Source organism: Anoplolepis gracilipes, chromosome 10 (genome assembly GCF_047496725.1).
Source record: "Anoplolepis gracilipes chromosome 10, ASM4749672v1, whole genome shotgun sequence".
In the NCBI taxonomy this organism is placed as follows: Eukaryota; Metazoa; Arthropoda; class Insecta; order Hymenoptera; family Formicidae; genus Anoplolepis; species Anoplolepis gracilipes.
Genome location: NC_132979.1, coordinates 3,157,567 through 3,179,929, shown reverse-complemented (window position 1 = coordinate 3,179,929; position 22,363 = coordinate 3,157,567). Strand labels below are relative to the sequence as shown.

Here is a 22,363-nt window from a genome sequence, read left to right as displayed (position 1 = left end):
ATGTATAACGTGGCGATTTTTATGTTCAATATACTACAAAATTCTACAGAGGAACATTTGGACATTTCACGAACTACAGTAACTATATGACAATGTATTATAATAAGTTTATTCAACTCGATTTGTAGGAGCACCGATCGATCATAATTCACGGCTAGTTGCGGACGAGATGCGAACGTTGATATTCAAATTGTCTCCCTCGCGTGAAACACTACTCAGCCTATCGTGTCGACCTTGCCAACGGTGATGATGGAAAAGTGGTTTCCCAAGTTCTGCGAACATACAACGCCCAACGTGCTAGCGGTAACGTTCACAAACGCGGCCGCGAATCGAGGAGAGATCATTTTGCAATTCCTTTGTGGAACGAGGATGCGGCTGGATAACTGCGAGCGCAGCTTGCAAAGTTAGAGGCGACCAGTTTCCAAGGAAATGTGGGAAATATGATAATGCCAAAACGATGTCTGCATCGGATTGAGTTACCTTCATGTGTTGTATGTACACATATACACAATAAACGGTTAGAAAAAGATACTGTTTTAATATATAAACTCAAAAATGATTTAGTCTTCAGTACAACACAATCACTATTGTATTTTTTTTAATGTATTAATGTGTTTAATTTTTTCAATAAAGCGTTCACGCAATAAATGATCATTTATATCGTATATATACATTGACAAAATTATTAGGCACTCTTAAATTTTCCGTATTTCTTATTTTGTTAATAGTATATAAATACTAAAAAGATTAAAAAAACTATTAAAAAAAAAAAAACCTTTTAAAGCTTGACATTTCAGCTTTGAAGTGCTATCGATAGTTTTAAAAAATTTTTTAATCTTTTCAGTATTTATATACTATTAACAAAATAAGAAATATGGAAAATTTAAGGGTGCCTAATAATTTTGTCAATGCGACTGTATATATAATATTATGTTCATATTTCATTTTGAATAAATAAATCGCGTGTCTGATTATGCAGAGATATACTTATACGAGTTTTTGAATATTCTCACTGAAAGAGAGTCAAGAAATGTCTAAAATTGAAACAATATTGTATTTAGACTATACAGATATATTTTATGTAAAAATTAAGAGAATAAAATTTCTTTTTATCGCTTTCTTTTTCCCTAAATTTCCTTTAAAATCCTGGATTTAGATAAGAAAGGAACGCGTTCCTTTCTCCGATACGTCCTCTCAGTTTGGTTAGGCTCGTGTGCCCCGAGTGATTCTCCGGACTAACGGCATCTCGGATCCCTTCCCGCCCCCGTCCTCGCCCCGCGCCTGCGATGATCCAGTCCCAACATCTGCGGGACTTTTGTCGTCGAATGCACGCTCTTTTCGACACCGCGGTAGCTGCCTACGCGTGCGGAGATGCATATGCAAATGGTCCACATGCGTTTATCGGCCGATTATCGACGCGATCGCGGGTTGTTTTTATGAATGAATAATCAATGTTTTTAACGATTTCGTAGCTATTAGATTTGTCGTTGTCAAATATTCCAACGTCACGATCATTTTAATCGAACTCGATTGAGACGAATAGAAAAAGCTACTTTTCATTCACGTTATCGACATAATTATTGAATAATTGATGCTTTTGTCATTTTAATATTGAATATAAAAACTTTTTGGATATAAAAAAACTTTCTATATTGCGTGTCAATAAAACACACACACACAATTTTTTTAACTCACTGTTTATTTGGAAAATCTATTTTTTAAATTTACCTTCCAATAAAAATATTGCCATCATTGCATAAATACGCATGCATTATTCAGATATAGAATATATGCAACGTATGTAAATGTATATAAATATATGTGTATGACTTGCTATCCCGTAGTTACCAGAAACCAAACACATGACGTTATCAGTAATGAAATCAAAGTAACCGGCGATCTTTCATATCAAGGGATTTCGAACTACTTAGTGAATGATAGATGTAAAAAGAAAAAAAAAAGACTTAGATACTGAATGGATGAATGCGCACTGCCGTTAGACGGACAAGAAGAGGCGACGAAGCGTTAAAATGATGAGGAGGCAGTAACCGGTTGACAATGAATCGCACGACGCATATGAATGATCCAATTAACCGGCCATCTTGAACATCAACTATGTATATAGTTCGTTTTCATTCTATGATATGTTCTGCCTTGTAAATTCGAAGACGTAACCGATCGAGCCAAATAGATGAGTTAAGAGAAACGATATCTTCCGATTTACTAAGCGATATCACATATCGAGAGATATTGCTCATATTGAGATAGTTATTTTTTTAGTCAAATATCAATCCGAATATTTGGATATTTATCCAGTGGATTTTCTTTCGTGGACCTTTTTTCGAATTTATTCCGAATACTTCACTCAAAAAAATGATCTTGCAACTTCAAGAAAAATTTTCTAGCTGTAAAAAATTCACTGAGACAGATAAATTATTATTAGCAAATACTGTGATACTGCATATATTTTGCACTTAATCAATTTAAATGACAGAGACAGAATTTATTTCTGTACTATTAGTGTAATTTAGACAGAAAATTTGTCTGTGATGCCTATTGTCAAAGACAATTTTATTTATGATTAATATTTGACAATGGGATGTAAATTTTCTAGAGGTATCGCTAGAATATTGCTGCTATAAATTCAACACGTGACAAACAATATTCTAACAGATACAAAAAGTAGCGATAAATTTTAATTGAAACATCTAGAAATCTATCTACATTAGCAAAATATTTTTTTTAATGTTGAGATATCTCCCAATCTGACGAAACGTCACGTCAGTTCTGACGAATGACAAGTAAAGCTGTATAAACGCGATAATCCGGAAAGGACGCACGCGCGCACGCGGTCACGTGCATGTCAAGTCCGACACGAATCTGGATATAGGATCGAGCGGACGAACGCGCAGCGAGGGGTCTCTTCGTGTGCCAGGTGACGTTGGCTTTACTCCGTCGTTGATAATTTTGACTCGCGGTCAAACGGCACGCAACTACGGCGATGGATGCTTTACAGTTAGTCGTACGCTGCGTCGTAACAGTATATTGGTCGATTCTGCCTCGCGAATGTGTCGAGTCATGCGAGTATCGAGGGATACAGTGACCGAATTGATGCAACGGTCTGTGATCGATTGACACTTTTACTTACGGTTCGGTAATCACGACAAATAAAAGACAGAGAGCAGAAATAAATTGGAAAATCTTTACGTTCTTCTTTTCAGAAATTGATTTGCGAAATAAAAAATTTACAAAATAGCATGGCGTATATTATTTTGTTATTATTACTTGATAGATTCTTAAAGATTTTAATATTAGCACGAAAAGATAAATTGCATTTTTAATATAATAAGTGATTTATTAATCTTATTAATATATTGTAATAGGATACGGTTTATGTAATTTTATAGGATGTGTATGTGTTATGAGAAAATAATTCTACAAAAATGTTAACCTTGTTCGCTACCTGTTATTATCTTATAGGCATATATAAATATACTACACAAATTATATAGTTAACTTATCTCAGAAACGGAGATCGTTCTTTTAGATATATCGTTTGATCGACTAGCAATCGGAGCGTGAATAAGACATAATCATACCTATAATATATAAATTGAGTTTTAAACTAGTGCGAACGTTCTACAGTTAGCCGCGCGTTACGTTGTAACAGTATATTTGTTGCTTCTTCCGTACACGAGGAGGATGCACCGTAAAATATAATCAATCTGTCATCATGCAGAGGAACATAGTTACTCGACATGACAGAAGAAGAGCGTGAGAAGAACATGTTTCGCTTCCTCATTAATTTTTGCCTAAACGTCATCTCTCCTCAGATTTTACGTACGATGTATAATAATGCATATTATAATAAAGTCTTTTATATATTATTTATCTCATGTTAAAATTTTATTTGACATGTTATACACATTCCAGAAGAATTCTACACCCTCGTGAGCTGACCTAGTACCTTCAAAGAATTATCGAATACTAATAATAATACCAATCAATGATAATATACGAATATACGAATCAATGACATTTATTTTTATCCTTTTTATTGGTTGTGGCCAGCGCGTGTAAAACCTGTTCAATTTATAATATCTCTTATCATTGTCATTTTAATTTGGCTTCTAGTAATCTCTCTCAATAAAAAACTTGTAAGTCTTTCGGGAACAATATATAGACACATGCATCATATATTTTATATAGTTGATCATTTAATTTTCGAAACAGTTACACAGATCGACAATATTTCAATAAATAAAATCAAAAGTATTAATAAAGAATACGAAATATAAAAATCTCGCTATAATATTATTTTTTTTAGCATTTTATTTCAATAAAAAAACACGATAAAAATCGCGTGACTCAATACATGTATAGTATGCTTCTCTACTCGCAATAAATATTCGCAACGTATTTTGTCACGAAGCAATTGTAATAAAAACGTAAATTGTAACATTCGGCTGGCATTATTGCCAGCCAGAATAAAGGGCGTAAATCTGGAGGGAGTCGCGAGTCCCCCGTAGATTCAATGCCTTTTTGCGTCCCCCTATCCGACATTTTGTCGCTCGGATTAAAATACGCACCCCACATTTTTCCTGCTGTAGCCGTTTTCCGTCGCGATACACATTATGTGCGTTTTCATCTCTCCTCGAGGGTGGCGATGGCGCGTCCGAGGAAACGCATGCTCGTGTTGCATCTTTTGTTGCGCGCCGCGGCTATTCACGCGTAAACAATGCAGCCGCTATACGAAAGAATGCGGGATCTATGGAGGAGGACGCGGGATACGGGCGGCCCTGAAGAAGAAAAGGGAGATGTCCACCCTTCTTGGAACGATCCCACAGAAATCTTCATCGCGCGCATTCCTGGGGGATTCCTTTGCCTTTTATTGAATTTCTCAAAGAAAGCCGGCGTCACCGTTATTGATACGATCATGAATAACGTTTCCGACAGAAAGAGAGAGAGAGAGAGAGAGAGAGAGAGAGAGTAGTGTATCGTACATGTATGTATAATTTTGAATTACAAATATTGCAAATTGATACTGAAATCCTACGTCGAAAATATTTCTGATAACGAGATGCAAAAGAGTTTGATTATATAAATTAATATATTATATAAATTACTTATATAATATATCAATTGAAATTGAATTAAATTAATTTTTGCAGTTGAAATAATATCTTGAAATTTTAATTTACTTTCAAAATATGTGTAAATATATTACTCATACACAATATTTATATAATTGTTACATGAACATTCTCTATTAAGAATTATTTTACAAGGTTTTTCAGAGAGCAAGGTTACACAATTTAAATTTGATATCTACGTTATCCTTCCACTAACGCGTTACCGATTCTATATAAAAATCGATAAAGTCGACATCAAACTGTATATGTGTGTGTGTGTGTGTGTGTGTGTGTGTGTGTATTTTCTATCGCGACGTGTGGCATGAGCGACAATCGCGCACTCATTAAGTCGCGATGAGAAGTAAAGAGCTCGAATGAAAGAGCCTGCGAACGACGGCCTCTCGTGAACTATCAAGAGGCCAATCGGCGCTTCCGGCCCTAATTAATTGCGATTGGTCGGTTTTAAAGAACTTGTATCCCGTCCCACCAGTCGACAACGCACGATAGCTCCTAATAACTTGACGGCGACGAGAGGGGAAGTTTTATCAAGGCAGGAAACGGTCCAGTCACTCTCTCTCTCTCTCTCTCTGTCTCTCTTTCCCTCTCTTTCGCTGCTACTAGTCATTGACGGTCGTAAAGATAGACACAATAGGGAATTTCCTCCCTTCGAGAGATTAGGGATTCGTGAAAGAAAGAAATGTCGTGCATCGAATATTACATGATTGTCGGTAGCTCGTCATCGAAGTGAACGGTGTTACTGTGCCAAACGAGTTCGACGCATATCGCGTTAACAGCGTAATCGTAAAAGTGATACGTCGAGCAAGGTGTGTCAGGGCAATTAGAGCGTTGTGAAATCGTAACTATGCGATACAACGCGACCGACGCGACAGAAAGACATTAACCCGTTAACTGCTCCAATTTACGAATCCATAATCATTTTGAAAAAAAAAAAATATATATATATATATATATATATATATATATATATATATATATTGTGATCCCCGAAGTATGGAAACAATATACTGTAAATAAATACAATTCCAATCCCATTTTAAAATTTAAAAATTCTATTTCTTCCGATATAATATCGCGAGTCTTCACAATTGTACGCAAAATAAATTTTTTTCACCATTTATTTATCGCCGAGAGTTAATTCAGGTAAACTGTCGCACGGTAAAGAAAAAAAAAAGAACCCTCTTTAAATTAACCACCCCATTAAGTCCTGATAAATTATCGTAACTGTAACTGCGCCTCGAGGTAAATTCTCATCCAAACACAAAAGCCAATTCTATCGACGACACAATGTGGCCTTTTGAAAATTCTTTATCTACCCGCGATTCCCCCAATCTCATTGAGATCCTTCGAGAGCCATTAAAATCCCATAAAAAGAGAGAGAGTCCCTTTCCTCTTCACTCGCTTCAAACACTTCGTGTCCTCCAAAAGACTCTTCTGCCTTTCGTCTATCACTTGGCCCCGGTGACAGGCGGATCTTTTCCCTTTTTTTTTTTTTTTTTAAAAGCGCCAACCAAACGAAGTCTGCGGAAGAAAAAGGGGGTCGAGAGGGCTCGCACACAGTTCGGGAGGAATTCATCTCCGAGACAACGGCCCTGCCATAGCCCTTTTCCCGTTCCCCCTACCCCTCCCTTCCTCGAAGAGGTTCTCTCACCTCCGCGGGTTCGTAGAGAGGAAGCGACCGACATCGTGACTCGACTTGACTCGACTCGACTCCACCTCGCTCACTGACGTTTATCAAGTTGAAAAGTCAATGCACTCCCCCACGACCGAAAGCCCGTATCATACTTATACGAGACGCGCTCCACTTTTATGCCGTATTGTATCAGCGACAGATTTCGTGTTTGATTCGTTACACGATAGAAAAGCAGACAGATATTCGACGTACGCGGAAATAATCTCTTGTCGTAAAATAAAATAATTTTTCTTTTATGTTTATAAGAAAAAAAAAAAAAAAAAAAAAAAAAAAAAAAAAAATAGTTTACGAATAATAACGTATTGAAAAAAATAAAAATTTTTTAAACAAATTGCATCCTAAAAGTGACTTTATTAATCGACTTGAGAAAAGCGTGGAAAACATTATCAGATTAATTTTAAAAGTTAACAATTGCAAAAGAAATTCAGCATCTCACCAAATATATTAAGTGGGAGAGAAAAAATCAGTCCGTTTCTTAACAAGAAGTATTCCGTTAACCGAACGCACTAATTAGCAAATATTCCTTCTGCCTGTATATAAAAATCTCAATAAAAAGAAAAGAATATTGTGTGCGTGTCCGAGATATATCCTGTGTTTAAAAGCACTTCCATTTCTAAAGATACGATACTTCGCGTGAAACCGGCTTAAGTCGCCGTCGAGCGTTGCATTGGATGACTCTCGGTCAGGTATACGTTCTCGATGTGCGTTGCCGCGGGATGCACCGTAAGATACGCATTAATTGGAGAATCGACCGGAATTTACGCGCACGTTATGCGTGTCTCACGCGTGTCGCTGCGAGGCGATCTTCTCGGTTGCACAGAGGAAAGAACGGCCGCAAGTCAAAATAAGTACGCGTTCTTCATATACTCTAGTATCATTCAATACTCTAATATCGAACAAATAAAAAATATATTTGCGAATTGATTAAACTGCTTTCATGATCACAAAAGCATAAATAGTGTTCCTAAATTAGATATAAATCAGTAATTACTAAAAATAAGACAATTAATCTTGTCCAATAGAATCGATCGAAAGCAACAAAATTTGAAGAATTACAATTGATTTTTCTTCAACAAAAATATTAATGCATTATTAATCTTTTGTTTTATATTTTACTCTTGATAATTAAATTTCATTCCTTTTTTTAGACAAATTTTAAATTCAAATTTTTATTCGAAGAAGTATATTTTTAGAAAGTTATTTAATATTAAAAACTGTGTGCATGCGTGTGGTACAATTGCAAAAAATTATCCATGACACATTTTTGAAAATCGATTCGACCTTCGTCAAACAGTTTACTATTAAATGCTTAGTCAGGTCAAATAGAAGGAACGAAAGAAGATATGTATAAATCATTATGTATACCGAACACGTTAGTCATGATATAAATAGTAGTTTGTTTTGAAACGCTTTTACAAACATGAAAGTATAAACTCTATCACTATCTAGTATGGAGTGATGGTTGTGTAGAAATATATACAGCACATAGTAGTATATACTTTTGTGATATATTTGTCAGATAGTATCCATTGGCTCTCGTGATATTTATGTCTCATGCAAAGTAATTACTTGTCCTTTTTTAAAATTCATCCTTAAAATTTAATAAAATTATCACAAGAGTATTGAAAAAAATAATCTGCAGACAGAACGTCGAAGTTGATTAGGTATGCCTTTGCAGCTGCTCTAAAAAATTCTACACGAAACACGCCAGTTTCTAGACATTCCGGCAAGGAATAAGCATGTTTCAAACACGTTTGTGCCTGCACCCTGTTGTTGAAGGAAACAACAGGGGACTTGGAATTCCGAAGAAGTGACAATGCATCGTGTGTCGCATAGAAAGCGTAACCAATCATGACGCGCATGTTCTAAACGTGCAGTTTTTTAATAGATTTGACGTTATGATATACGTATGATTTAATTTATTTATGTATGATTCAAGTGATCTTTTTAATTTACCGCAAAAATTTATTATATTGGAATAAAATATTTATAATGCAATTGAACAAATTTTACGAGACAAAATTGTTGTATAATTTAAGAAAAATTGTGTCTCGAATAAGTAATAAACAAATTTCTTATTTATAACTTTTTATGCAGAAATCTTTCTTATTTAATGGTAGTTAAAAGTATCATGAAAAGTGATGTTTTTAAACAAAAAGTAGCATCGTTACCGCATAAATGTCGAAGTATATCGATACCTTGTTACATTATAGCATTCTCGCGGATTGTGTAGGATGCGTTCGAAAAACGCGTTTATGCCCCGCAAGAACCATCCGTGCGACGACCGGAAGTAGGCGTAATAACGAACTCCCATCGGCCATACACGCGCGTCAAGAATACAATAGTCGTATGCATGTGTGTGTGTGTGTGTGTGTGTGTGAGGGACACAAAGGCCGTTCTTTCTCGGTAACAGCAACACGCACGAATTTCACGCACAAGGAAAGCTTCTTCCGAACGGGAATGGGTCCGTTTTTAAGGAATTTTAAGTGCATCAACGAGCAGACGCATTCCAGCCCATTTGATTGCTCGTAAAAAGATAGCAGACTGCGCGTATTCCTGTTAGAGTAATCACGCGTTAATCGCCCGTTTAACAAGCGCCTAAGACTATAAAGACATATATGAGATAAAGACATATAATGTATATATGCATATAGAAAAAAGAGACTAATAATATATATTGAATAAAAGTGTGTACTCTATATATATCCTCTAGAATATACTTTACTCTTCCGTTTAGCTAATTTTTTTTTTATTTACTAGATAATCTATTTTTTCATTACTAAAGATATTTTAAAATTTATAATTTTTTTTTTTTTTATCATGAAGCTTTCAGTTGCTCTCCGCAATTATAAGTAAATAAAATACAATAATAAAATTTCTATTAATAAATAAAATTTATATTACAATATTATACATGTATCAAATGTATACAATAAAATTTTACAGAATTTCAGTTACTTATTTTTTTCAATACTCTTGTGATATTTTTATTAAATTTTAAGGATGAATTTTAAAAAAGGAATTATTTCGCGTGAGACATGAATATCACGAGAGCCAATGGATACTATCTTACAAATATATCACAAAAGTATATATTATTATGTGCTGTATATATTTCTACACAATCATCACTCCATACTAGACGCAAGTAAATAGCATGAACGCTATTATTTTCTTCATAAATACTATTTTTTAGCCTTCCTACAAGCAATTGTATTTTTATTTTTATTTCACTTTTGAGATACAATTTGCAGTTTTATGAAGAAACGCGTCAGCAACGATGTTAGATAATTTCGTTTTCCGCCCTGTCGTGTACACATGATTGACATTTATACGAAAAAGCCGGAGATCGGTTTTGAAAGTAGTTCGTGGAAGAGAGACGTTCATTGACTCGTCTTCGAGATCACGTCATGGAACTCTTATTAAAATGCGATTTTGCGAATAAATTCGTGAATAACATTAATCGTACATGGGAAAGGGCCACGATTGGCTCTGTCGATCGTGTATGTATCATCGGCCCACGTTGCCCATATAAAGATTGCCCACGCGATATCTATCGTTCAAGGTATCGATAAGCAATTACGGATTGGGAAGCTGACCTTGATTCGACTGTGAGAAACAATTACTCGATCAATGATCGATTAATTGCCGATATTATACAAAGAGTCCTCTTCTTTAATAATTTTATTAAATTAATTTAAAAATAATTTTTCAAGCTAATAAGTTTTATTTTATAAAAAACAACTTATACATATAGCGAGAAATTAACTTTCTATCAGAATAAAAGAATAAAAGATTTCAGATATAATTTAATTAATTTCAAAAATGAAATAAAAGTCACTTTATTGCAATGGTATTATGTTTAATTGGAAAATAATTCTGGTAATAATATAAAAGTCTCATTAAAAAGCAAAAGCCCTTCTTTGCATCCTTCCCAAATTGTAAATCGCTTATGAATAATTCAATTTAGAACTTAGGCAGCAAAATATCGAAAAATTTCTTTCTCACGAACTACGCGACAATGCGAAATTGAGGTCATTCGCTACGTTGCGTAGGAATGATGGCGAATAAGATCAGTGAGGTTAATCAGATCGGAAAGAAAACGATAAGGTCGTCCATTCCGCCATTAACTAACGATATTCTTACAAACGATCGACACAATTGCAGCTGATTGACGAATATTATTACCATACATTCACACGTACCGTTCTTTCGATTCGAACAACATAAAAAAATTGTATATCAGCAAAATTTATTTCTAATTAAATTTCTGTTAATTATGGATTTCTTTAAAAGAATAAACTATTCTATAGACGAATCTAAAAATATATATCAAATCAAAGATACTTTTTTATTATAGAATGCTAATAATTGTTTAAGTTTTTCACACATGTTTTACTATAAAAAAATGTGTAATAGCTCATTCGATCGTTGAGAAACACTTGAACCACTTTTTTCCTCTATTAAGTAAATTTTATGTTACTCTCCTTTATTAACCACTTTACTTTATTACGCTATTATTACTTTTATTACGCTTTATTACATATTACGTTAGTATGTATACTATTTAGTTTTGAGTAATAATTAATCAAATATATGTGTATAGTTTAGAGATTATATAAGCACGTTCACACTCATTGTTTTATATTTTTCCAAATAAGATAGTTCACCCTGTTCCCCATTGAGCAAATAAATTCTTATATTTTCAAATTATTTGAATTCTTTATCCTTGAGACTCTTGATAAAAGCCTATAAGCCTTTCTCCGATTTTGACTTTAAAGTTATTTCAACGGAAATCGCAACTGTATTTTGTCAAGGAACAAAGTCGTTCGGATTAGAATAAGAACGGTCCGTCTGAGTGTGAAATAACAACGCGACGAAAGATTTCTGTCTCGTAAAGAGACAGCGGACGGTGAAGAAGCGGGGAGAAAAGGTCAGGCGCGACTGCGGAAAGTTCAGGTCAGGTGTGAGACACCTTACCGAGATCTTGACGAAACGAGACGCGCGCGAGCAACGGAGGATCATTACCACCGTGTAGCGATCTCGCCGTGCGTGATTGAGCAATGACAGATATTTTCGACCACGCAGCATCGTGTAGCGTCCCACGTGTATCAATGGTGCTTGCGAAGCGCTTAATTCTCCGACGATCATCCGCTAATGATATGTGGGCGGTATAAAAATGATATCGAGATATGCTAGAATAATCGACGTCATATCCTGACGGCAGAAATAAAAAGAAAGATATATCGCATGAGCAAACGTATGTAGATTATGTACATGTGTCCGAGTTTCTCTTATCTTGGTCAACAGGACGTCGTCTTTATTGTTCTTGTACTACAGACTTATAATATTTACATGTTTACTTATGATATATTTAAAAGCGACTATATATACAATACAACGATAGAGAAATATTTTGTAATTATAAAATTTACAGAATATATACATATATTTTAAGTATCTAATTTCCAGCGGGTTCCACTTTGTTAACCACCGTATACCATACGAACCAGTATACAATTAACACCAGACGTGTTTAAAATTTTATCTCTTTACGTCATCATGATTCACCTAGAGTTTAGAATACCGAAACGCGTGGTGCGCGATTAGAAAATGGAAAATTAAGGCGATATACGGTATTAACGGTCGTTACGTAGCAGAGTTGCGTGAAATGCAACACGCGATGATCCCATGGCTGAGCACGTAATTCCACGGTAATCGCACGTGAGGAAACTCTCCATCTTCCTGATTATCAATCGTGGAAATTAATTATATGAGAGAAAAAGAGAGAGAGAGAGAGAGAGAGAGAGAGAGAGAGAGAGAGAGAGAGAGAGAGATACTCTATGCCGTATGTGATTTACTCGTCATCATCGATACATGCCGACCTTGTCGATTCAGTTGTGTCTCGCGTTGTATTAATGACTGTGGATCATTACGCACGCAGTGGGAGGGAAGAAGGTAACGCTCGTTTTAATTATGTCAGCGCGACCCAATTACGACGTCGCGCTGCACTTGATTGCAGTGATTACTTCCGGCCGATATCACGTGTACCGGTCGACCATATTTTTCAAACGGCTTCTCGTATTTTTTCAAATTTTATTACACATTTTTTCCGATATTTATTTGCGTGATTATTTATGACGATTATATATGTGTCGTTTTTATCGACGCAATTTTTTTTTTCTCTAAAGAAAACGAAATACAAATCATAGTAAATGAACCTTTTCCGGTGTTTGTTTCGCACAATAATTACAGCTTGGGAAACATGCCCTTTTGCTTCGTAGTTTTATTTCTAAATATGGTACTCATTATCGCGATGTTTCTCTAATTTATTGCTAGTTAATTTTTATGAGAAAATTAGCATTTAGTTTTTACTGACTGTGTTGCACAGTAGGAGTGTAATTAAATATTATATAATAAATGTAATCGGTGTTAGAAGAGTTTAAATGCCTTTTGTTTCAGACTTATATTCCTACACTTAAATCGTAATGTAATTATTATTAAAATCTCTGATAATAATACTTCTTGAATGATATACATATGATGTACATTGACACGTTTAATATAATTAACATTTTCCAGATTATTATATTATCAGTCTATCTCTTATCAGAGTATTTCTGACATCAACTGTACAAGTTATAGACTCAAAACCATAATATGCGAATAATAACAATAATAATGTTTTTAAGTAAAGCAAATTTAACCTCTGAGAGCGATTAATATATCATAAACTCCGTCTTTGTGTGTAAGTTACTAGAGGTACTTCGATTATTAAATTAATCAATAAAATGTTTCGAGTAAGCATTTGATTAATTAATCAGGGTAAAGAACATTGTGTTTTAAAGTCAAAATAGTGTCAAATGAGATGTACTTTATATTATTTATATTATTTTTATAATATATTTATCGTATATATTTATATTATTAATAATATTTGTTTATATTAATCAGATTCACAAAATCAATTTTCCGTCGAATATATTCATGGCAAATTGAATTTAATCACACACACTCTCGGAGCGATGAAACATTCTTCACTCGAAAACATTGTGAGAAAACAATAAACTCACGTTTTCAGGCTGGGACGAGCGCCTCTGCCGCGGCACACAGAAGAGCGGCACGCCGCTTTCCCGCTTCCTCTCCAATATAGCGGCTTCCGGTTTCCCTTTGGAGCACACTAAACCGTAACCTTCCACTGACTGGTTGACACCGCGCGCCGATCGCGTGGCTCCCCTTTCTTCTTTCTCTCTTCTGTCACAAATCACCAACAAGGAGCTCGCACCGGCGATCACTACCGATAAATCACTTTATTCGATCCGCGAATCCACTTTCCGTCAATCCGACACACGTGTTTGATATTTTCGACTGATTGTTTCGATTCAATAATACTATCGCGTCACGAACACACGTTCACGAATGCTCAAGCCTGAACGTATACACATACGTGATATATACATATACACGCGACACGAGACGCGTGTGAAAACGCGGACAGTTTACACTCCGATCCAGCTTCATCGATGGGCATCATCCCCTCGTGTCTTTGTTTATCGCGTATCTCGCGGACGCTTCCGGCGAGATACGAGGCGATAGTATCTGAAGTCGACCACGCGTCAAGTCAAACGTAACTGACGCCCGGAGCTTCGTTCTCCTTCTTCTCTCTTCCTTTTGCGTGCGTGGAACAATTTTTTCTATCAATGGTCTTGTGCGACTATTATGTTGATGTTACAATTGCGCGAGGAAGAGATCGCGAAAAAAAAACTCGCGAAACAACAACACACGTGCGAGCGATACCCCGCAATGTTGACAGCTTGCGCTCCGCGAACCGACTGAACTCAGGCTCGCGTCTGACGGACCGGTTCGTCACCGATCTCTTCCTCCCCCCCTCCCCACTCCTTCCGTCTCTCATTGGTCGCTCCCTTCCACGCCGCCGAGCTTCGGGCAACGCATATCTATGGCAATACATACTCCGTGGCAGGAGCACTCTGATTTTTCAGAATATAGGCAGCTCGTTAGATGACTAACACACTGAGCCTGTTGTTTCCCATCGCGATCTTTCTTTCACTTTCAACTCTAAAAATGAATGAAATGAGTGAGGATCGCGTAATCAAAGAGAAAAAGTCAAATGTATGAAGAATGTGTGAAGAATGTAAATAATGCGAATAAAAAGATTATTGAATTTTTGAATTAATATTCTGTTTCTATTGATATATTATTGTTAATTATTATTGTGTGACATATTTTATTTTTAATTTTTCTATGTTTATAAGAATAGAAACATTCTCTCTTAGATTATTAATCAGATATTATATCATTTACATGATATTTGTTTAAATTTACGAAAAAATATATTTTAATTGTAGATTTTTTGTTACAGTATTTGATAAAACGGATAAATCTATCGAATTAAGTTAACTATTTTATTCGTCATTTAACGTCCAATTTTATTTTGTAAAATTGTCGATGAAACAATTTGAATTGAATAACAATTCCTATTGCGGAAACTTGAAATGAAAGTTTTTCCTTACGGAGTATCTTGTTATCATCAATATCTCTCATTTAAGACTGATTTTTTCCACGTCGGTTAACTTTAATATTATTGGGGTAATTATATCTTTGTTTCTTTCAAGCAAGTTCTGAAAAAAGAAACGAAGACATATAATATAATTACCACTGAGGTCAAAGTTAACTGACGTTAGAACAACTGATCTTTAAACTTTATAATTATTCTTATAATCTCATCTCATTATTTCCAACTAATCGCGATGACATTTCGTGCACGGTAATTCCGCTTTTGATTCACGCAGCCATGACTCAACGAGATGTTTTCTCGCCGAGGAGATCGTGCGATCCTTAGACGGGTATTAAAATCGAATTAGGATGCATCGAGACGTGCGGTTCCGGCAAAAAATCAGGTGGCGATGACCGAAATCAATTTTCCCTTCTCTACGTGTATCTTGAAACCTTCGCGCATAACGCTCATGGATACGCATTACCGAGATACATTGGACAGAGAGTTTCCGTTGCAATTTGTGCACTCATCAAGGAGAAAAATTAATCTGCGATGTGAGACCGGTGATTATAACGAGCGGCAAAAGTACATCTGATATTTATTAGATTTATGACTGGTATACTAGTAAGTCATCTTTTCACTACGTACACGACTATCTTTAACCGCAGTTTCACACCAAGTTAGCACATTATTTTCAATATAATTAATAGACTAGATAATACCAGAACTTTTTAAAGAGAGACAGAGAGAGAAGTCTAAGGAGACGAGATATATTATTTTCACAAAATATTTCGATTTTACACGCGTATTGTAATATACTGATGAAAAGATTAACTTGTTGCTTATCTTTATATATACGTATCATTATTTATATAATTTTGTGTTTTGTATTAAGAGAATAAATCCCGAATAATTTATATGTTTGCTTAATTAAATATTCATTGTTATCGACAATTTACTGTCATGCTTTTCATTTTATTTGAGAGAACGAGAGGGAGAGAATTTCAAATCTATTATATGTCAAATATAAAATAGCGTACGTGATGTTTTTGATTGCGATTTGATTGTAATCGTTCTTCTATCGTACATCAAGTACATCAGTGTAAGAGAATATCATAAATAAACTTCTATAAACTATGTACTATGCGTATGCAAAACGACTGACCTATTTTCTCCTACATATTTCGTAAGTCGTTGTCGCTACCACGTGTTTTCACAAGAAGTCACATTTTTTTTTCCGGTCATGCTTAGATGCGGGTGCGCTCTGTTCTTCTTGAAAACCAGTGTTGGGCATCTCCGCGTAAACAATAACAGTCCACGTTGACGTGAAACTTTGTAAACCATCTTTTTTTATTTCTGTGAATACAGCGCGTGTTCCTGGGCTTTCATCAAAACAATTAAGCGTCATATAAGTATGTATAATTATTTTCTCGTCTTTACGGTAATATTTCATTTATATCAGAACATTCTTTTGACAAATTATAGAGAGATAATTTACAGCTGTATTGATTTTAATTCTCAAAAAATATAATTGTAATTATTGCTTTCCTCTTTTTTATTAAAAATGTATTTAAAAAACTGTTTTTCCAATCATCTATATTCTTTGCATGAAAATATTCGTAATAATATTTTAATCAAATATGATATTTGAGCATTAAACATCTTGAGATTAAATAACTGCTCTCTTACAAGCATAAATGTAAGAAATATATGTAAACTAATAATATATATGTATGTGTTCTATTTTAATCTTAAAAAATTCACGCATCACAAAATTAAAATGAAACGGCAAGTCTGTTTACCTCTTTATAGGCCAGTTTTGTTCTAACATCGAATAACTTTAATCTCGTTGATAATCATATCTCCATCTCTTTCAGATAAATTCTGAAAAAAAAAAACAATGTTTTTCTATTTTAGTATAAAAAAGTTTCCTTTTCCATTTCCTCCTTATTATAATATATATCTCTCTAGAGATGTATAGTTTAAAAGAAAATATAGATTAGAATAAAAAGCGAACACGCGCGGAACATCGGGAACATGAAAATACGTATAAGTATATGACGCCTGTCAGAAGCCGTCCGTGTGGCGCAAACCACGTCTGGTTAAGATCAGAGACGAGATCTCCCGCGTGGAAGATGTTATATCGCCTGATTCCCATACCGTTCCTGCCCTATATGTCATGTGGCTACCCACGCTAATTAATCCATTATCTTCGCGGTCGTCACTACCGGCACTACCCGGGTTTAAACCGTTTCTCAGCGACAACGAAAACGGCTTACGCGCCGTTCACTATGTGTAACTTTAATGACAGTGTATACTAAAGGTGTGACCGGCTTTAGTATATATTCTTTCAGGAGCGCGTTAACGACGCGTATTAAATCGTGAATACATAACAGAAACGTATGTACGGGAGTGCTGGCTCGACTGATTATACAACAGCTCTTGCAGTAAAGAATATGTATACATATGATGACATGACGAACAAAGACGCACTAACAATAAGAGAAAAAAAAAAATAATAATAATATAATAAAAAGAGAATATATAATAAAATAATATAATAAAACTATAATGAAAAAGAAAAAATCGAATAAGAAGAAAAGAATGGAATTAAATTAAAAATAACATGAATTCAATTATCCATAATAAAAAAAAAAAAAGGTTGAAAACCTGTGTGAAGCGTGTTCAAGTCAAGATTTATATCGTTGCACTTTTTGATTTGCGATCAATAACGTTGAAAAGTTGTTGACAGCTTCTTGACAGTTCGGTGAAGCGTGCGCTATGTACTATTTCCAAATAATAAAAATGGTAAAAATGCATATATTTAAGCAAATATCAATTAGTATTTTACTATAATAACTATTATAATTCTGTAAATAATAATTTTAATAAACTTGTAAAATATTTATTTATATAAATTATTATAAATAATTTTTATCATACTGTCATCTTTGCATCTATCATCGCATGCAAAATTTAATAATTTACTCGACATCAATAATATATAATTATACGAACGTATAATTGCTTAAAATTTTTTAAAGAAGAAAATAATTTCTTATAAACACTTAGCAAATAGCGCGTGTTTTTTATATAGGCTCAAATTTTTTCAATTTATTAAGAAAGAAAAAAAGAAAAAAATCTATTTCATGCGAAATATTTTTTCAATTATTCTAATATTTAACCCAGATTTCGTGGTAAGGATGAGTGGTCCTTTGTCATTCATGCATGACGTTTAACACGTGTGATAATTTGTTGCTTCCCCCTCGTCTCGTGGGACGCAGGGGATCCTTCCTTCTGTGTGTCGCGGTGACACAATCCGGCGCACCCAGCACGTGACCGGCGGCGCGTGCCGGTTGCATTTAATTTCGCTAAAACCCGACGCGCGAATAATAAACTGACAGCGGCGGTCTAGACACAAGGTCTACCACCGACGTCTGGGTGGGGGGGAGGGGGAGGAAATATTACTATTTGTCGCGCGTGTGGGCGTTCACCGTGTGGGAGCGCCGCTGAACATAACGGGGGGGAAAGAGACATCGGTCGGACGAGGCATGTCACGCACGTGTGTGTGGGTCGTGGTTTCCTCTCCCTAGAACTGAGACTGGAATTCAGGAATTCGGCGCGATAAAAGGAACCGCCGGACGATGACGCGACGAGAGGGAACGTGGAGGAAGGGAGCGTTTAGAACGTGGGACGGGGTGGCTCCATTAATTTTTTCATCTGGCAAATGTGCTACGCCAACATTGATAAGCGTCGTTGAAAACGAATGAAATTTGCTTTCTCGACTGCTTTTCGCGTGTAAGAGGTAAACGGATTGAAATGAATTACGAGGAATTTATTTCGGAAGGAAAAAGAAAATATGAATGGAATGGTTCTGTGGCAGATAAGATGTACGGTTAGGTACGTTAATGAATCCGATAAGCTCATCAATTTGGGTGGAAAACAATTATCCGAGATAAGGTCTCTCGCAAAGATTAAACAGGGCAACAACATTCCGTTAATTAGTTGATCCCATCGGACGAACCATCCGAAGGTTTCCTCGTAAAGTATTATCGTCGTAGCTATCTTATCGTCCAACTAGGAACTTGATTATACAAGTTACGTGAAAAAAGAAATGCGTTTATCACGCATTTAATGTCGAGTATTCGCCCAACTTTATAATATATAATAGTTGCGAGGAAATTATATAAATATTAGATAAAATAATTTTTATTTACATCAGTATGGTATGCTAAATTCTTGTTTCTCATCTATTTCATTAATATTGTCGAATTTCGGCACATCCAAAGTGTCAGATTCCTTGATTGACATCGAATCTTGAATATCAAATATTGGTATCGGTTTCATCCTTCGAATTGCTCTCTCTATTTTTTGTACTACATTGATTTCCAAGGGAGTGCTTATAAAATTCGTTACTCTACAGTCCTTAACGCTACCGACTCTTCCAGTTCTACCACATCTGAAAGTATCACATAATATGTCGTATATTACAAAGTATTATACATACTACAAACATGCAATATATACAAGATTATAAGAGACAAGATTGCGCAGATAATAATAAGACCTGTGAATGTAATCGGCGGTTGCATTTGGAAAATCGTAATTTAACACATGGCGTATTGCTACTGTATCCAATCCCCTGGAGCCCGCATTTGTAGTGCACAACACTAAACATCTACTGCTCTTGAAGCTGGCATATTTATTTTGTCTTTCGTACATCGGCATCTCGCCGTGCACGCGAACATTTTCTATGTTGCATTTGTTCAGAAACATACTGATCCAATTGCAAGTGCTATTGGTGTTACTGAATATAATGACTTGTTCTCTATTAGCTACTTTTGGCTTAATATATTTTAAAAGTTCTGTCGGTTTGTCACTCGGTCCTACTCTCATAAATTTTTGTGGCACGAGAATGTGATGTAGCTTATCCGAAGTTATATGTACCAATGATTGCACCTGTAAAAGAATAATGTTTAATACAAATGTTATGTTATTTTCATCTTCAGAATACCTACATCTATAATGTTTTTTAGAACTTCTGACATTCTTGAAGGCATTGTTGCAGATGCTAAGGCGAATTGGGCGCCTATAGGCAATTTAGTATCATTGTATACATTGTGCATAAAGCCGAGCTAAAAAAATAAGATTAAAGTAATACTATATCTTTAAATGTTAAATTAATAAAATTTATATTATAAATTTAACGTCAATAAATATATTTTATAAATAATTTGAAAGATATAAATATATACCGGTACTCTTCTCAAGAATATTTGTAACTTTTCTTCAAACGTTTTATGAAATAAAGCATCTGCTTCATCCAATACAATAGATCTGACCATGTCCAATTTATAAACTTTGTGTGTGGTTAACTTACTGATGACTCCAAAACTACCTATAATAATGTCAACTTTGTCTACAGGTGGATTTGATAGTATCTTGCTTGTTTTTCCACCAGTAATAATTTTTACACAAATATTAAGATACTGACATATTTTCTTTGCTTCTACCTATGGACAAAATATGTTCCTTGAAGACAAAATTAAGTAATTACAAAATTAAATAATTTTGTTTATTATATAATACAAACTCCAATTTGAAATGCCAATTCTCGAGTAGGTGTGATAATCAATCCCAATGGAGAATTGTACTGTTTCCTTATTAACGTTTTCCATTTTAAAATTTTATCAATCATGGGTAAAAGATAAGTTAATGTTTTTCCACAACCGGTTTCAGCTGCTATGACAGTATTAGTACCGTTCATTATCTGAGGTATTCCAACTGTTTGTATTTTCAAAGGCTTTGTTATATTGTACTTTTCTAAGATTTTTATTATTTCTGGATTTAAGCCAAATTGTGTAAATGTATCGCATACTTTTTCTTCTTCTTCGTTTGATTCCTTACTATATGCCTCTTCTTCTACCTAAAAGTTCAGTGTATACGTAAGATAGATATATAAATAAAAACATAGAAAAGCAGTGAAAAATTAGTAAATATCATACACTTGTAAGAGAATATATAAAGAAATGATCCTGTTTAGATTTATAATGCTGCCATCCTTTACTAGCCAGTGGTATAGGTTCAAATTTAGAATATTTTTGCCCTTCGTAAAAGTTGAATTCTTTTCGTTTGCAGACAATTATTGGTGTTTTTCCTTCCGTATGTTTTGGTATCTGAATTTGACTGACATTACTCTTCCTCTTGATTGCCTTTCCTTTTTTCTATGCATGACATTAGTTTAATTGTTAAATTCATTGTACTTGTTGCATATACTGTAACAAAATAAACAAATAAATAGAAAAGGAAGTATTGCACTTACGTAACACCTTTGTACAAATTGAACGTTCCCGGTTTTATGGCATAAATTACAAAATCGGGAAAACATTGTTATAATCACTAAATAATACCGCACATGCACGCGAAAAGTGACATCGAAAACATGTGGTGTTAACCTAACCCTAACCTAACATAACCAAGCCATTTTAAATTATCGTAAAATTTTATTTGTGTATTTTATTTTATAATACTTTATCAGAATTGCTTCACAAATATATAATTATTTTAAGAGATAATTATTTTATTACGTATAAAATATTTAACTTTTTTTACAACATAATTATCATATTTACTTATTTATCGGTTACTGATAATACAGAAAATCATTTTTAATAAATCATTAGATCAAGAATCTTATGAGTATAACGATGCGATGGAAGATGCAAAATTATCCTACAGATGGTGCTTCCTGTTCTTTTATGGGTGCTGGATGATAAAAAAAAAATTTCGTCAAGCGATATTGAAATCTCTGCAAGTGAAATATGAATTAATGAAAATATTCATAAATATAATAATTTCTGAGAAAGTACAAAATGAGCTGATCATAAATTAATATTAATAATTTGATGAGAAGTTATTTGCTATTTTAGAGAGACGACAAAACTGGGGCATTTATATGCTTTCACGTTTTATTATACAAATTTATTTTATAATCAATTATTCACT

General features: G+C 34.5%; 2 protein-coding genes across 3 annotated transcripts in view; both read right to left on the bottom strand.

The window, feature by feature from the left end:
• Window positions 1-14,696, bottom strand: part of LOC140670587 (signal-induced proliferation-associated 1-like protein 2) — a 62,880-nt gene extending 48,184 nt beyond the window's left edge. The window contains exon 1 of the mRNA XM_072901270.1: window positions 13,917-14,696. The gene's annotated coding sequence lies outside the window, so the exon portion shown is untranslated. The remainder of the gene's footprint in view (window positions 1-13,916) is intronic.
• Window positions 14,697-16,637: 1,941 nt separating this feature from the next.
• On the bottom strand, window positions 16,638-21,837 carry Dbp21e2 (putative ATP-dependent RNA helicase Dbp21E2). Of its 2 annotated transcripts, XR_012047475.1 has the most exons (9): window positions 21,681-21,837; window positions 21,364-21,582; window positions 20,952-21,284; window positions 20,614-20,871; window positions 20,377-20,493; window positions 19,926-20,317; window positions 19,576-19,817; window positions 17,161-17,242; window positions 16,638-16,740 (listed from the first exon to the last, which is right to left on the bottom strand). XR_012047475.1 is itself a non-coding variant. In XM_072900676.1 (7 exons), exons 1-7 carry the CDS (start codon window positions 21,744-21,746, stop codon window positions 19,577-19,579), a joined length of 1,626 nt encoding a protein of 541 aa, XP_072756777.1. In that variant the 5' UTR covers window positions 21,747-21,837; the 3' UTR covers window positions 19,552-19,576. The 2 variants fall into 2 exon arrangements, 1 of the variants encoding a protein (XP_072756777.1); XM_072900676.1 differs by lacking the exons at window positions 16,638-16,740; window positions 17,161-17,242 and having other exon boundaries at window positions 19,552-19,817.
• Window positions 21,838-22,363: the final 526 nt, after the last annotated feature.

Excerpts from the sequence above, each read along its gene's own strand:
- Dbp21e2 (XM_072900676.1), bottom strand. The coding sequence starts at position 21,746 with ATGTTTTCCCGATTTTGTAATTTATGCCATAAAACCGGGAACGTTCAA. Across the intron at positions 20,872-20,951 it reads AATTGGCATTTCAAATTGGA|GTAGAAGCAAAGAAAATATG; the intron begins GTTTGTATTATA and ends TTTTGTCCATAG. Across the intron at positions 20,318-20,376 it reads TTCTAAAAAACATTATAGAT|GTGCAATCATTGGTACATAT; the intron begins GTAGGTATTCTG and ends ATTCTTTTACAG.